This window comes from Drosophila bipectinata, chromosome 2L (assembly GCF_030179905.1).
Source record: "Drosophila bipectinata strain 14024-0381.07 chromosome 2L, DbipHiC1v2, whole genome shotgun sequence".
NCBI classification, from domain to species: domain Eukaryota; kingdom Metazoa; phylum Arthropoda; class Insecta; order Diptera; family Drosophilidae; genus Drosophila; species Drosophila bipectinata.
Window position 1 is genome coordinate 20,913,333 of NC_091736.1, and position 16,101 is coordinate 20,929,433.

The window sequence follows — 16,101 nt, forward strand, 5'->3', positions numbered from 1 at the left end:
TGAAGATACTCGTTCTGGTTGACTCGCTGAAAACGATTGGTAGCATTTCCGCAGTTTTCACGGATGGGTAGCACTCGATAAGCCGGTCACATGTTTATAAGCTAATTCAAACTGAAGAAAAACAAAAAGAAAACAAATAAAGGAAGAAGAACAATTTTACAGAGGTGGCAGCACTTGACTTTTTTGACGGACCTCTCGGACAAAAGGCGGTAAGTTTGGGTCAAGCTTCCAAATTTGTAATAATTTTAAATTCATAAATACACAGAACGATCACACTACCAAAACCATTAGAGACGTCGATGTCTTCCGAAATTTTCGAGGACACAGATCTGATTTTTGCTGAGCACCTCGACGACAGTCAACCAAGCATCTCACTCGACCAGAGCATGTTGGAGGACCAAGAGCTACAGCTGCAGAAGGGACTAGAGGACATGGAGAAGGAGAGTTCCAGCTCATGTTCCAGCTCATATTCCTATGTGAGTAGGGAATTCGACTAATTTGAAATTATAATAATTAATTGTAACTATTTTTGATAGAAGCCATCAACTAAGAAGCGCAAGGCTGCGGCGGATGAAAGCTGTGCCCTAACACAGAAATTTACGGAGTACGTTGACTTGCACTTGTCCATACTATCGCAGACCAAAAAAGTTCCACTGGTGGTCACCTACTGGGGCGAAATAATGAAAGATCTGCCGGAAGAAATGCAAGATCAAGCGGAACAGCATATAACCAAATTTTTGTTGGATTTGAAACAAAAAGCAAAATACCATGAATAAGTTTTTCAATGTATTATCTTATATTATCTTATAAAATATCTTAATAAATTTCTTAATTTCTTTTTCTTAATTGTTTAAAATGCCTGCATAATCGTCTTGCCATTGCACAGATCCCATATCCGAATTAACATAATTTTGTATATTATTTCGCACAAATTTCGGATAGTCGCGAGGCCGCCCACGGTGTGTATCTGAATCGGTAGTCTCCACAGAAATTACAGGCTCACAGACTAACTCGTAGTTATCCCGGTGGGTTCGCATACAATAATTATGCAGCACACAAGCTGCACAAATAATTTTTTGGGCTTTCTCAGGATGGCATAGTAAAGTGCGTTGGACAGCAGCCCACCTCGCACTTAAAATGCCAAAAGCATTTTCAATGCACCGTCGGGCTCGGCTCAAACGGTAATTAAAAATTCTCTCCTCTTTAGTAAGCTTGCGGGAGCCGTATGGCTTCATGATCCGCTTGTGTAGCGGAAAAGCATCATCTGCAACCAAGAAATACGGAGTCCGAACTCGACCGAGCATGGTGTCTTCAGGAAACTCCATGCCACCCTCAAGTAGCTCCCTTCCAATCCAAGACTTTGAGAATGCCTTCATGTCTCCTTCGCTTCCATATGCACCAACGTCTATAAACGTAAATCTGCAGGATGCGTCGCTTATAGCTAATAGAATTATTGAATGAAAGCCCTGAAAATGCACAGTTTATTACTAGTATGTCAGCTTAGGAAAGTCTTTGTCTCACCTTATAATTATAAAAAGCACTACCATCTATAGCCCCAATACAATTTGGAAATTGCCATAGTCCTTGAAACTCCTGAGCTCTTATTTTCATTGCTTTTACATCCCATGCCTCGATTTCACCAGACAACGCCACACATATAGCATCGAAAACTTCTGGAATAATAACACCCACATGTTGCTTACTTATGTGGTAGCATGAGGCCACATGACGAGGTAAAGTTGAATAAATGATCCCAAACCTTTCAAAAGTGTAAATTATTTTATCAATAAGTAAATACAATTTAAAAAAATTTGAATAAATTTTAAATGTTTTAAAATAACACAAAGCTTTGGGTGTATATATTTTATTTCAAATACAAAAATGTTCTAATTGTCTTTGCGTTACAACAATAACTTGTAATGCTGCTAGAGACTTAATCTAGGCACGAAAAGATTGCAGGATTGACCTTAGAAAGTACAGAGTTTATGTGCGTAAGATACATCAGGACGGAAATGGTTTTCCACGTTTAAGATACAATTCGAGTCAGTAAATAAAGGCACTTGATTACAGATTGCTTATTGACTAAAAAATTGTCAAAACTCGTTAAAAAAGATTTAAAAGCTTTCAAAATGTTTTGGTTTTGTCATGGTTTTTGAGTAAAATAATCCAGATATTAGGCACAATATGAAAGCTCATCTATTTTATCGAGAAATGACAATCTTTTAGAAAATGGGCGGTTAGAGGCATTGGCTACGGGTACAAAAGCATCCCGTGCAACTATTGCCGCAAAAACTGCGCCACAAAGACAGAAACCAGGGTGCCGAACAACACACCCATCCAACCCAAGCGATGGATACCCGCAGAATTGCAGCCATCTTTGCTGTTGCAGGTGCAATACTCCATGAAGATGTTGTAGCTGCCAGTGCGCATCAAACAGAAGCGTTCGTCACCTTCGATTCCGGGCTCGCCCATGTAGGCGCAACTACGGAAGTATCGCCACTCCCCGTGCACCTTCTGCCTGATTTTCCGGCACATGGTGGGTCTTACTCCTTTCAGGTGCTCCAGTTCTGGTGCCTGCTGGCAATCTGTTATGGCCAAGGTGCTGTTGTCAAAAGGATCTCCGCATTTCGGGTCGTTGTCGCTGCGACAATCCCAGCACTTGATGGCCTGGCCTGGAAAATCACACAAAACGCTTCGTTACGCAGACGCAATCGGAATTGGAGGGATTCAACTCACCCATTTGAAATAGACAGCATAGTAGAACAACTGCCAATAGACACTTCTCGAGGTTTTTCATCTTAAGTAAGTTTCACTGCTGTTTTTCAGGGTCCTTGGGCTGCTTGACAAGCAAAATAATTAACGAAAACAAAACGCGAACACCGCCCAAAAATGCTGGCTTGATATCGATAAAGTTAAGAAATAGATATCGATGGTCCGCTTCTAAATGGAACCTGGTGGCAGCACTGATGTCAAAATATACTGAAAGTATAATATAAAAAGGCGGCAAATTTAAATATTGAAAGTATAATATTAAAAGGCGGCAAATTTAAATATTGAATGTTTGGTATTCATCTTATGTACCTAAAATCAGGGTGACATTATTTTTCAACTTAAATGTTTTTACTTAAGGTGAAAAATAACTTAAATTTTTTTGAAATCATTAATTACATTTCTCAGCAGTCGCGACCTATGTTATGTTTTTTTGCTTTACATAACTGAAAATAATGTAAATTGGTAGTAAATAATAATGAAAATTTTTTTAAAAACCGGGCATTATTATCCCAATACTAGGATAAACAATAAATATTTTAGAAAAATTCGTTTCTGTTTCAGAGTTGCCACTACGTTGTTGTATTTTAAGCTGCTGGTATTTTTCATATATATTTTTGTTGGTCATACTGAGGCTCGCGTTCATTCCAATTTGTTATTTTTTTGGTTTAAACGTATTTAAGTTACGTTAAAAGAAGCGCACAATTAATATTTATAATGAATATGAACCCAGTAACTCGCTGCGCCTTTCTACTGCTCACGCTGGCAGTTTGTGGTATGTAATCCCTCTAAAATAAATAGAACGGTTATTCAAACCGCGCTTAGGGTGTGGCTTTGCAATTGTTGAACAATTTCAATTAATTAGTTACTGGAATTTAAAAATTACAGGCAGTTGGGCCATTCGGTGCTACCAATGCTCCTCGGACCAAGATCGCAAGGGCCACGACAGCTGCGGAGCCTACAAAAGATTCAATCGCACGGAGCACATTGCCATCGAGTGTAACAGCGATGAGAGCCACATGCCAGGATCTTTCTGCATGAAGGTGGTGCAGCAAGGACCTCGTGGATTTATCTGTAGGTAACACCCAGTAAGATAGCAAGTGTAACTGATATCCTTTTTCCTCCAGGGGATGGTCGCTGGCGGCAGGTGATCCGACGCTGTGCCTCCGTTTCGGACACTGGTGTAACTGGTGTTTGCAATTGGGGCGTCTATGAGAACGGCGTGTACTGGGAGGAATGCTACTGCTCCAACGACAGCTGCAACGGCTCTAGCCTGCGGCACATTCACGGGTCTCTGCAATTCCTCATAGGTTTCCTTTTAATTTGCGCCGTCTCAAGGTTTATAAGAAGCTAAACGACAATTTTTCAAGAAATCGTTGTCCAGTTCCCCCCATATCTATGAAAAAAGTGCCTTTTCACATAAGCCTCTTTATTAGTCTTTAAGCCAACGATTATATTTTGATACAAAAAACAACGCACTCCGTCCACTTATCAGACTCGAAACATAATTCCAGAAAATGTAAGCCATAAGTTAAATAGTTAAAACGTCAATTTGTACAAACCATGTTCTCAATGTCGAATATGTTATATTTCAGATTCATATTTTCTTAAATGTAAAAGCATTTTGTAAACTTAGTTTATGTTTATATGGTAATTAACTTAAAACACGAACATTTATGAAAAATTAAAATGATTGCATATCTATAACTATAGCCTGAGGCTAATATTAGCCTTATATATTTCTAAAGATTGCACTAAAACAGGTAAACTTTATGACTTTATAATGTATTATCATAAATTCCACACGCCTATTTTATAAAGTATGTCGAAATGTAAGCTCAAGCAATGCAGCCACAATCAAAATATATTTATTTAGAATATTTAAGTTACTGTTTATCGTCGGGTGTGAGATTACATCCAGCCTGCACATCAGTAAGGGATTTCAGACCATTTTTCGCCCAACCAGCCCTTGGATCTTTGGCCACTGCACTGTAGATTATGGTCGAGCCATCCTCGAAGGTTTTCATCGCCATAAAAGAAACTCCCTCCTTTAGCCAGGCGTGAAGTTCTTGGGAAGCTGGTCCGTCCGAATTAGAGTCGTTTCCATCAGCCCCAAAGTTCTTTCCATACTGAAATATAACTCGTTATATGGGAAGGGCAAATTAAACGGCAGAGAACTAACCCATGCCTGATATATTCCCTTGGGCTGATTGTTGGCTGTCCACCTCAGCACTTTCAGATAGAAAACCAAAAAATCGTGGACATTCTTCTTGACAGTGACCGACGGGGCTTGATTGAACCTGGCCAGCTCGTCGAGAGTGTTCTTGCAGATCTCGCGATCTTTTGGTCGGCCAAGGGTGCTACAGATGGACATGGCAATGCGCCGCAGGCTCTCGAACTCCTCGTCCAGCAAATCCTGCCTCAACATGGGAAATTTTGTGACGACCTTTGTGAAAAATTAGAAAATGAAAGCCCCATAGGATGAGTGAACACAGATGAATATTAAGGCAAGGGAAACTTGCTCATAACAAAACATTACTAAAATGTTGGATAATTCCAAGAGGATCAACACGAATTAAAGAGATACTTATTTTGTATAACATTTATTTTTGATTTCTTGATCTTGCCTTTACAATACTTTAATTTTACATTAACTTATGCCATAAATGTAGTATAATGCTATCCATTTATTGTTTTGTTTTGGGTAAATTTGAATATTTTCACTTTACGTAATGCCCAACTGTACGAAGAAGAATTGCGCGCCTGTTAACATTGTATTTGCTTAAAATCGTACACTAGAATCGTCATCATTCAATTGATTCATGAGTATGAAGTTAATGTATATTATATATCTCTTGTACACTAAAATCGACTTTTTCTAGGCTTAAAGGTTTCTTTAAGTAGATCGACGATGAGGGAAATAAAGTTTTGTCTACGAGGCAAACTATAACTTTTCTATGAATGGGTGCAGAGACGAAAAGGAAAACAATTTATATATATTTTTCGCTAGGTGCATGAGAGATAAATGAGATTTGTTAATGCCAAGTCCCTAAGGGCCCCGATGACCTCTATGAGTCCATCAGGCCGGTTGGCCGACCTAAAGCTTCCCTATACAACTTCCTTTCTCGATCCGAACGAAGTGAGAAAAATTTGCTCAATGACTGATCTTCATAGTCGAGTTTGAAAAAAAGGATTGTCATGAGTTGGATGGGTTAATGAGTGTATGGTTAAGAAGCCAAACCTAAGCCATTAAAACACTTATATGAAGACTGCGTTTATGCGGGGTCCAATGTTTGATATTGATTGATTTACTCTTATTGGAATTTGTATAATGCTTTTATTGATTCCTTGAGATTTCAAAAGGAATAATTTTTAATGCTGGATTTTTTTTTTCTGGTGGGATATTCTATGTACCGACTGATTAATAAATAACCAATTAACAAAAAAAATTTTAGCAAAAAGAAATAAAATTTATTGTTTTTTAAATTAATTCTTATTAAAATAGAGAATTATATTTTAAAGAAAACATGGTAAAATAATTTTCAAGAATAAAGAAGAATATCTTAAGGTGGGTATACCTGAAGGTATACCTGATGGTGGTACATTCCAAATAGGTATTAAGTCAATACTATTGACTAGTTAAAATTGAATAAATTTAATTAACATAATAGTTTTTTAATTGTAAAAACAATATTTTTAGAAATCGGTCGCTTTTTGGTGTCTTGACTTCTAAGAAACAGGATACAGGCTGAATGATCTTCATCTTCTCCACATAAACGCATTTAATATTTAAACAACTTGACAGACACATACACACAAACATTATTTAACACTATTTTTAACATTAAGCTGTTCATTTCCGCTAACTGTTTGCTGTTGCTCCTAAGACTGTAAACGAAATCACAATTTAAGCAGGTCGGGGGAACTAATCACACCACAATGGGGGTTCGGCCGTCCAGGGTCTTGCTATCCGTGAAGTTGGACGACAGCGAGCAGGATGTGTTGTTCTCATCCTCGATGTCCAGCAGGTCCTGCGGCGGAAGGTGGAGCTGCACATGCTCGGTGACCGTGTGGACTTCACTGCCAGATAGCAGCAAGGACGACTCCAGATTCTGGGGTATCAGGACCAGACCACTGGGATGAGCCGGCGACGGGGTGTGGATGGCGTAGAGGGAACTGCTAGCCGTGGAGCTTTCGCTGGAAGACGGAAGCAGGAGCTCCACTTCCGCTGGCGGTGGCGTGGGAGTGTTCACCCTGGTCACCTGAGTGGCCTCCTCCTCGCTGCTGGTCGCCTCACTCAACTGCGCCACCGTCTGGTGGATCCTCACGTGCTCAGCCTCCGTATCATCCGAGTCATTGAGCTGATAGTACAGCCTTAGGCTGTCGTCCAAAATTGGCGCGAACAGGCGCTGGAACTGTTCGATCAGGAGCACCTCCTCTGGTTTGGGCTCGCTACGGACTCCCGCTATTGTGGTCAGAATCTCCTCCGACTCTGCTGGCTGGAAACTAAAATCAATCTCAGCGTCCTCGTCCTTTATTGAGCAATCTTTAACACTTCGTTGACCTCGTCAGACTTTGCCCTTTGGCGATTTTAGTTTTGTTGGAGTGCCACTGGAACCAAATAAGAAATGGTTGTCAATAATACTTTCTGTTTAAAACATTGATCCTCTATTATATTATATGCAAGTAACTATGCAATTAAAATTAATTATGTCCCTCTAACCTGGCTTCATCCTTGCCAGTCTGAGTTTGCGCCGTGGAAACCGTGTTTTTGCTGTAGGGCGCTTGGAACGAGGTCGACGTTATGGTAAAATATCCTCCCGGCTTCGGCTTCAGATGCCTGTTGTTCATCTGCATGTGTACAGTCTTCATGAACTCGATTTGGTGAGCCAGCTTTTGGACTTGTTCCTGTTTGAAAGAGTTTGTTAATGATGTTTCTTAAGGACCGTTTGCTCCACTTACCTTCAGCTCCTCGTTCTCCTGGTACAAGTCCGGCGACTCCTCTGGCACAAGACCCACTCCGTTGAGGGAAAAGGAAGCCGTTATGCTCCTCACCTTGGCCTTTTGATCCCACTTGTCGCCCTGACCTTTGAATACGCGTAGTATTTTCGGCCCAAACACCAGGGCAATAGTGGTAGTTGTGGACAGCTGGGTTCTCACAAATCCCAGTGCATATTTGTAATCAGGGCCAGCATTTGGGAATAGCATAACGCTTTTGGAGGAAATTAACAAAAATTGAACAAATAAAGTAAGAATTTAAGAAAGAGTTCATTGAGATAGAATAAGATAAATATAAGAAATTCGTAAACGAGGTAAGACACCCCTTTGAGTATCTTTGGCTTTCTGGCCTGATAAATTCCGACACCTTTCATCCAACAGCCAATTAACAATGCCAATTACAATGCTAGCTTAGTCCTGGCCCAACTGAGGATAGGTTTGTCTAGATAGGCTGCCTGACCGAGAAAGTTTCCCAACAAATTGCATTAATTATAAGGACTTCATCAAAAGGACTTCAGTTGCGAAGCGCTGCAAGCCCGCAGACAGCCGGAATATATGCCCCGGAATGTCTATGTAAACAAAGCCGCAGAGAGCGCTGCGAAACAAGTCCTGGCGGGCTAACAAAAAGGATTACGCCGCGAACACGAGCGTGCACAAAGCAAAGGAATTTAATTAAAAGGGGTCCGTGTCCGGGTCCGTATCCGGGCTTGGGTCCTGGTCCTGGTCTGTGCTCGGGTCTGGGTCGGTGTAAGACGAGCAGCTTTACAAGTCCCAGTGGCCGTGAGGGGAACCACGGCATGTTGGATTACCCAGCATGTGTCAACTGTTATAATTCAATTCCATTGCAGATAGCGCTGCGACAGGTGGAGGATGTCCCTTTTTAAACTGTTTTGCATACGCAAAATTAAGTTTTCGCTTGAACTGGCATTGCATTACGGATACACAGAGGAGTGCGTTGGATAAAACAAATTACTTTTTTCCAAATCATTAAAGCATAACCTGCCATACTAAAATTCCCGACATCACTTACTGGAATGCCACCATGGCTATGTTCACAATGGCTATATTGTAAATGGCGTACGAAATGAGTCGCGCCTCGTTGTAGAGACTCTCCGCATTCCGGACGTTGTAGCAAACCCGGATTCCCCAGGCCAGGAAGAACACCTCGCCGATGGCCAGACTGTGATCCCACCAGTTGTACGAGCACTGCTTGAATTTTAAATGGTTTTGGTCGTATATCTTGAAAAATGTAGAATGAAAGCATGATTTTTGTACCACCACGTTAAACCCTTATTTAGTTTACTCACCACTTCCGCGTACGGAGTGGCTGAAATAGTCCATGTGCCCAAATAGATGAGCATTACCAAGAGTATGGGTACCATCCATTGCAGCAGTTGCTGATCATTCAATTTTATCTTATGGGCCGACTTAACCCGGTATGTCAATGATACTCTATAAAGGAATTCTCGATAAAATAAATTATTTTTAATGTTTTCAAAATGAAGTAGCTTACCGCCAAGTTTTCATCAGAAGCGAAGTGTAGGTAATGCAAAAACCCATATGGCGGGTCCATTTGGTCACAATACACCAGCTTGTGTCCAGATAGGGAAAAATTGCAACCATCTAAAAAATATAAAAATAAAGATAAAAACATATGAATGAATAATAACTCTATACATTTTATTTGATTTATTAATTTAATAAATATTAATAATTTATTCAAGATTCCTGAAACCTTCAGAGAACGGAAGTAATAATAATGATACCACACATTATGATACACACATTATTACTCCTCCGCCTCTTAAATGGATCGCCTCGCTTCCCTGTCCTGATCATCGTAGCTGTCTGCGTTTTCCACCTGGACAGTGGCCCTCTTTTTGGGACTGGCAGATGGCGAGTCACAATGCTCACAGTCCTCCATTTCACGCGAGTATTCTTCGACCTGAATGGTGGTCTCGAAGAAGTTGTATCGCTTGTGGATCAGCTTGGTCGCCTGCTCCAAGATCTGTTGCGGATCTGCATCTTTAGCTATGGCCAGGTGGGCAGAAAGAGCTATTTTGCTAAGGGAGAGGGCCCAGATCCTTAGGTTGTGGACATGCAGAACGCCTTCGATGGAGAGAAACGCCAGTCTGACGCCCTCGTAGTCTAAATAGTCCGGCGTGGCCTCCATTAAAACCATGAAAACATCTCGCAGGATTCGAATGGTGGTGATCAACACCAGGATGGAGAAAATAAATGTGCAAACAGAGTCCATAAAGGCCCAGTCCGGATTGAAAAATATTATCAAGGCTGCTATAAAAACACCGACGCTGTGTACAATATCCCCCACAACATGGATGACCGCCGCCCGTACATTAATGTTCTGCTTAGTCGGCATGTTTTTCTCTTTGTTCTTCCCTTTGATGAACTGGTTGGACACGGATGCCTGTTTTCTGTTTGGCAAGTCAAAGTGTGATAAAGCTCGCGAATCCACCGCCTGCTCGGATCCCATCAAGTTCATTCGGCTTGAGCGCTTAACATCTCCCGGTTGATAGTGGGAGTGTCCATGTCCACCACCACCGAAAACCAGCGTGCCCATCATGATCAGGTTGAACAAAATGGCCAGGGCCGAGGTGATCAGCATTATTTTTGAATCCAGATCGTGATCATTGTGAATCAATCGTTGGATGGCCAGCCATATCAGTGCTCCTGTGACGAGTGCTTTTAGTCGGACTTAAAAAACCAATTCCACAAAAAAAAGGAAGCTAACTTCGGACGGTGCCGGAGTTGATTTACCATACATTAAAGTGGCAGTTTTCATTTTAGGATACCGGATCGGGTATATGTCGCAAATATCGTATATAGTTGGCCGGTTCTAATAAGAAATCTATTATTAAAATAATTTTTATACCCTTGCAGAGGGTATTATAATTTTGGTCAAAAGTGTGCAACGCAGTGAAGGAGACATCTCCGACCCTATAAAGTATATATATTCTTGATCAGGATCACCTCCTGAGTTGATATGAGCATGTCCGTCTGTCCGTCTGTCCGTCTGTCTGTCCGTCTGTCTGTTTCTACGCGAACTAGTCTCTCAGTTTTAAAGCTATCGTCTTGAAACTTTGCACACACCCTTCTTTCCTTTGCACGCAGTATATAAGTCGGAACGGCCCGGATCGGCCGACTATATCCTATAGCTGCCATATAACTGATTGATCGGAAATGGTATAACTTTTATGTTTTTAGAGTTAGAGAGTTTAAATTTGACATGAGAGCTATTTTTGGCAAAACATTACGTCATTCCATTTCATAAGGATCGGCCGACTATATCCTATAGCTGCCATATAACTGAACGATCGGAAATGACCCAACTTTCGTGTTTTTGAAGATAGAAAGCTGAAACTTGGTACAGATTATATTTTTGGTCAGTTAATTCGACCTACCAAATTTCATAACGATCGGCCGACTATATCTTTTAGCTGCCATATAACTGAACGATCGAAAATGTTTTTTGGTAGAAATACCAACTTTGGTATTTTTGAAGATAGAAGTTTGGGACTTTTTTTTAGATTTTATATTATAATAAATTGGGTTATATTATTTTATTCTCATAAGGATCGGCCAACTATATCCGATGTTTGCGATATATATACGGTTTTAACTGCAAGGGTATATCAACTTCGGCTCCGCCCGAAGTTAGCTTTCCTTTCTTGTTTATGATTAAAATGCTTATATACTTTATAGGGCCGAAATTGTGTTTTTCACATCGTTGCACACTTTTGTGTGCCAAAATTATAACACCATCTGCAAGGGTATAATAATCTGATGTCGTTTTTTTAAATTGTTTTTAAGGTTTTGCAAAGTGCTTTTAAATAATTGTGTTAAATAGATTTACCTACAAAAAGAAACAAATTGCGCATTTTCAAAATCCATCATTCGATACTTCTTTTAAAAATGATTCAATAACTTTACAAAATGTGACCCATATATTGCATTTTAACTTTAAATGTTTGCATACAAAACATATTAAAAAACTGATTGCTGATTCATTTACTTGCTACGAGGTCAATAAATAAACTTAAATTCTAACAGATTTCTGTCCTTTTTCGTTTGAGCAAAAGAGGTAATAGAGGTACTAGATAGAGAAGTGTCATAAAAAGCCATGACAAATGTGATATATTGAGACATTTTTTATATACCTTTGCAGAACGTAATACGATCGGAGAACGAAGGAAAATGTTATCAATTGATTTGTTGTGTTGGATTACAGTGACAGACAAACTTTTTTATCAAATTCTAACTTTCATGTTCGAATTTAGGTCCAATCTACCTGTAACTATCCAGATGAAGTAAACAGAAAACATTGCTCCGATAATTTCGGCCCGGTACCATCCAAAATTGAGTCTTTTGGAGGCGGGTCTGCCCGCCAGATATATGGCGAATAGGGAGATCATGAATCCAGCCAGGTCGGTCAGCAAGTGGGATGCGTCCGTCGCAATGGCCAGACTCTTGGACAACACGCCCCCGACAATCATGACCATCATAAATAATAAACAAACGCAACTGGCAATGATCAGCCTATTCTTGGCGGATTTATCCATGCCCCTTTCATGAGAAGATTCGAGGTGACAGTGGTCCGTTAGTTCCGAGGTTATGTGGGAGTGCCCTTTGATCACGAGACTCATAGAGGAGCTTCTTTTTGTTTTTTTTTTGGATATGCCAACTGGCTTTTTTGGAGGGTTCTCCGTGGGCTCTGACGGGACCTCATCTGCGGAAGAGTTATTCTTGGGAGATCGCTTAGGTGATACTGTTTGTGTGTCTGAATCTTTTTTCGCATTCATTTCATTGATGTCTCCGTCCCCTGGTGCATACGATAGATTTCCGCGGAATGGAGCCTTTAAAATATTTATTAATCTATTAGTTGTTTCAGTTTCGGCCTGCGGCTTGGATAAGTCATTGGTGTCAGTCAGTAAACTTTTGTCCTTTGGGTCCTCCTGGGATTTAATGAAAATCGGTCTGGGCTTTTGCCAAGTTTTTGGCTTAGAGGCCTCTTCAATTCTGCGCAGTTTCCTCCAAAATTCCTCTGAATCTTGGGTCTCCTTATCAGATGCAGTTCGGCTTGGGCCGGATTTGGATCTTGGGGACAGTGTTGCTGCGTTGGCTGCCGGTTGTGGGGTCTTGGAATTAGTATCATAATGATCCGTTCGAATAAGAAACTCCTGCGACATGTCCGTAGAGGATTTATACTTTTTAGGTCTGGAAGGACTTTTCGAAACAGACTTTCGTTTGATTTCAGGTGATGAATTGGATGGGCGTTTCAAGTCGTCTTTTTTTCTGGCTGTCGGTCGACCTTTATCGTTTACATCTAGCGGCATTGACCAAGAATCGGGTTTGACTTCCTTCTTATTTTGTAGTGGAGGACATTCCTGCGAAGTTGACCATCCCCATCTCTTCAACAGAGTACTGGTCCAGTTCTCGTCCGATGGATTTTGGTCGGAAATCGCAGGCTTGGGTTTGTTTTTTTGTTCTTCTGTTTGAGCTTCTTGGTCCGACTTTCGCACTTGAGAAGCCTTGAAATTTTTGTTTTCTCTATCCTTTGAATTAATAATTTCCTTCTCATCCTGATCTTCAAGATCGGGAATCTTCAACAGTTCCCTCATAGCCGCCACCATTGCCTCCATTTCCTCATCCCCTGAGTCCTCATCTCGATCCTGTTCCTTTTTGCCGCTCATTTTCCACGTTTTCAATTTAATATCATTTCGCGTACATCTGAGCTTCATTTTGATTAAAAAATCGTCTAGTTATTTTTTTAAAAGTTTCCTTTTCATGGCAACCTATAAACCCATTTATTTCTATTGTGAGTTGACTACTTGTTTGTATTGTTATTGATATTGTACTCTTGGTGGCGTTGTTTAGACGTAATGGAGCTCTGGTTTTTGTGAGTCCCGTGGGACTAAGCGTAGTTTGTTTGCTAATGTTGACAACATAATTGGGTCACGAGAAAGAGGAATGACGTGGCTTGTTGTGCCGAACCGCAGATGCACTCTTTCTTAACCTATGTTTTCAAAATTCTGAGGTAAGGCCATGAAAATTATTTTAATATTATTTAAAACGCATTAAACAGACTTTCAAAAAGTTGTCACTGCTTTTAGGATTCAATAGCACTTAGCAATAGGATTCATTTCTATCCATGTCTTTTTTTCCAAGAAGCAACTTTATCCATATATTACAGGCTTATTCGTTTTTTGACAAACTAAACCACAAGCCGTTGGTACCTTTCCTTCCATAGACCTCTAAAAGCCGCATTAAAAAACCCATAAGTGGGACTGTTATGCTGCGGCTTGTTGGTAGCTAGAATGTGGCCCACGAAGCAAACCTCTTTCACGTGCGGGTTAATTATGAATGAGTTGGCCGACCACGTCGGGTCTTTTGTCGCATTAGCAACATTGTTTTCAAATGGCCTTTGTATGTTTTGTGTGCGTTGGCCTGTGTTCTGATTTCCCATTTCTTCCCCTTAATGCCGTCCTAATGGGTTACGAACCACCCGAACCCGAGCACTCACCTCCAGGTACATGATGGCGCAGCCGATGAGCGTGATCATCAGGAAGATGGGGCTGGCCACTTTGAAGACCTTAACACGGCGGTGCCGGAAGAGGTAGCCGGCAAGGATAAAGGTGCCACAGGCACAGCCAATGGAGATGGTCAGCAAGGATATTCTAAGGAATGAAAAGAAAATGTTTTAGTTTTGTTTACTGAGTAAAAGCAATGGAAAGTTTATAAAATTAACAAAAACATATTAGTTCTAATAATAGTCATATTTTCAAGGAAACGTTTAGCTAATGAATGATTATAATCTCTCGATTATATGGTGTCTTCCATTTTATTTCCACATCCTTTGTAATTTAAATTACGTGAATAAAATAATAATTTAAATTATTTTTCCCCTTTGATACTCTGATACTCTGTTTGGTAAAACGTAAAAAAAATATGCACTTTCTGTGAAAGTCGATTCAAAGGTTAGTATGAAGAAAGTACACTAAATGAATGTATGTAGTGTTTGTTGGAATAGATACACAGGAAAGGAAAGGTATGAAATTATATTGGAAAGGAATTGGCCATCATAAAAGCGAACCCAGAACCATTTACCAATTAAACCAAGTATGTTGGCTGAAAGGCAATGAAAACTATTTAATTTTGAGAAGCAGTGTCTTCAAAGTTGCAACATACATATATGCAACATTTTTTTCTAAACATTTTTAAAAGTTCAACGAAGTACATAAATACGAAATGTTTATATTTTTGTTCTAGAAAACTTTAACATATACCCGAGAGAACTTTTCAAGTAACAAAAAAAGTTACTTACATATTTAAACTAGGTAATTTAAAAAAAAAAAATTCTATTATAAGTTGAATAAAAAAGAATAAATTGAACAAAAAAGATAGAACGGATTTTCTAGTTTTTTCTAAAACATTTAAATTGCCTTTTTCGTAGGCGTGTACTTTAAACTTTGAGCCAAGGACCCTTTAGTTAAGTGGTCAAATATTCCCCAAATGTGGGCTTGTGATCATGAAAGGAACTATGGACCCAACACCTATGCAGGTCATCTTTAAACTTTGAGCCAAGGACCCTTTAGTTAAGTGGTCAAATATTCCCCAAATGTGGGCTTGTGATCATGAAAGGAACTATGGACCCAACACCTAAGCAGGTCATCTCTGCTAAGCTACTTTTCCCATCACCATTAAACACACAATGTGTCCTACCTAAATGGCCAATGGTAGTTGGCCAGACATGGCTCCGGTCCGGTGCACGTATCGCAGCCAGGGGCACAGGACAAACACTTGAAGACGTCCGTGTAGTAATTGCTTATGTTGTCCTGCTGCTCCTGCCAGGCGATCTCCATGATGGTGCCATTGAAGCCATCTGGGTGACGCAGGGAGTAGAACCCTCTGCGGCAGAGGCACTGGTAAGAGCCCCTGGCCCAGCTGCTGCTCCCGCCTATTGTGGCCAGCAACTTGCCTCCACCGATTGTTGCACTCTCCGCAGTGGGCTGCCGGTAATCGCACTGGAAAAGGTCAAACAATAGTCAGCTCTCAGGAAATTGATATATAGATATGTGTGTTTAAAGATAGAAACATAAAATGTGCTTTACAAAACGCAGGAATACAGCAAGAGTACAGGATAAAATTACAGGAAATTTACAAGAATTGAAACGTTTTTTTCCATTTTGAAAATTCAGTTTGATGTAAAGTTTACAATGTAAACCAATAGTATTAAAATACATCAAAACTTTTTTACACTTAAAAACAAGAAAGAATGGCTACAGTTCCGACTATATTATACCCGACTTATATTAT

At 40.2% G+C, this 16,101-nt stretch overlaps 6 protein-coding genes across 7 annotated transcripts in view; 2 read left to right on the plus strand and 4 right to left on the minus strand.

Moving 5' to 3' along the window:
- The first annotated feature begins 67 nt into the window (after positions 1-67).
- On the plus strand, positions 68-822 carry LOC108127376 (uncharacterized). 2 transcript variants are annotated; one of them, XM_070277390.1, is made up of 3 exons: positions 68-209; positions 266-476; positions 540-822. In XM_070277390.1, exons 2-3 carry the CDS (start codon positions 300-302, stop codon positions 774-776), a joined length of 414 nt encoding a protein of 137 aa, XP_070133491.1. In that variant the 5' UTR covers positions 68-209; positions 266-299; the 3' UTR covers positions 777-822. The 2 variants fall into 2 exon arrangements, with proteins under 2 accessions (XP_070133491.1, XP_017099917.2); XM_017244428.3 differs by having other exon boundaries at positions 537-793.
- A 1,026-nt stretch (positions 823-1,848) lies between these two features.
- On the minus strand, positions 1,849-2,916 carry crok (crooked). The gene is made up of 2 exons (XM_017244425.3): positions 2,737-2,916; positions 1,849-2,672 (listed from the first exon to the last, which is right to left on the minus strand). Exons 1-2 carry the CDS (start codon positions 2,795-2,797, stop codon positions 2,278-2,280), a joined length of 456 nt encoding a protein of 151 aa, XP_017099914.1. The 5' UTR covers positions 2,798-2,916; the 3' UTR covers positions 1,849-2,277.
- Positions 2,917-3,382: 466 nt separating this feature from the next.
- Positions 3,383-5,214, plus strand: LOC108127340 (uncharacterized). The gene is made up of 3 exons (XM_017244359.3): positions 3,383-3,544; positions 3,658-3,843; positions 3,897-5,214. The coding sequence occupies exons 1-3, from the start codon at positions 3,487-3,489 to the stop codon at positions 4,121-4,123; spliced, it is 471 nt and encodes a 156-aa protein (XP_017099848.2). The 5' UTR covers positions 3,383-3,486; the 3' UTR covers positions 4,124-5,214.
- On the minus strand, positions 4,603-5,197 carry LOC108127339 (uncharacterized). The gene is made up of 2 exons (XM_017244358.3): positions 4,952-5,197; positions 4,603-4,898 (listed from the first exon to the last, which is right to left on the minus strand). The coding sequence occupies exons 1-2, from the start codon at positions 5,195-5,197 to the stop codon at positions 4,656-4,658; spliced, it is 489 nt and encodes a 162-aa protein (XP_017099847.2). The 3' UTR covers positions 4,603-4,655.
- A 1,260-nt stretch (positions 5,215-6,474) lies between the features above and the next one.
- Positions 6,475-16,101, minus strand: part of LOC108127338 (probable G-protein coupled receptor CG31760) — a 31,474-nt gene continuing 21,847 nt past the window's right edge. The window contains exons 7-14 of the mRNA XM_070277549.1: positions 15,508-15,809; positions 14,309-14,462; positions 9,281-9,390; positions 9,075-9,219; positions 8,798-9,006; positions 7,732-7,981; positions 7,493-7,677; positions 6,475-7,380 (exon numbers count right to left, since the gene is read on the minus strand). Of these exons, the coding sequence (XP_070133650.1) occupies positions 7,338-7,380; positions 7,493-7,677; positions 7,732-7,981; positions 8,798-9,006; positions 9,075-9,219; positions 9,281-9,390; positions 14,309-14,462; positions 15,508-15,809 (1,398 nt within the window). The 3' untranslated portion in view covers positions 6,475-7,337. The remainder of the gene's footprint in view (positions 7,381-7,492; positions 7,678-7,731; positions 7,982-8,797; positions 9,007-9,074; positions 9,220-9,280; positions 9,391-14,308; positions 14,463-15,507; positions 15,810-16,101) is intronic.
- On the minus strand, positions 9,446-13,605 carry ZnT33D (Zinc transporter 33D). Its single transcript, XM_043213772.2, has 2 exons — positions 12,077-13,605; positions 9,446-10,458 (listed from the first exon to the last, which is right to left on the minus strand). Exons 1-2 carry the CDS (start codon positions 13,524-13,526, stop codon positions 9,572-9,574), a joined length of 2,337 nt encoding a protein of 778 aa, XP_043069707.2. The 5' UTR covers positions 13,527-13,605; the 3' UTR covers positions 9,446-9,571.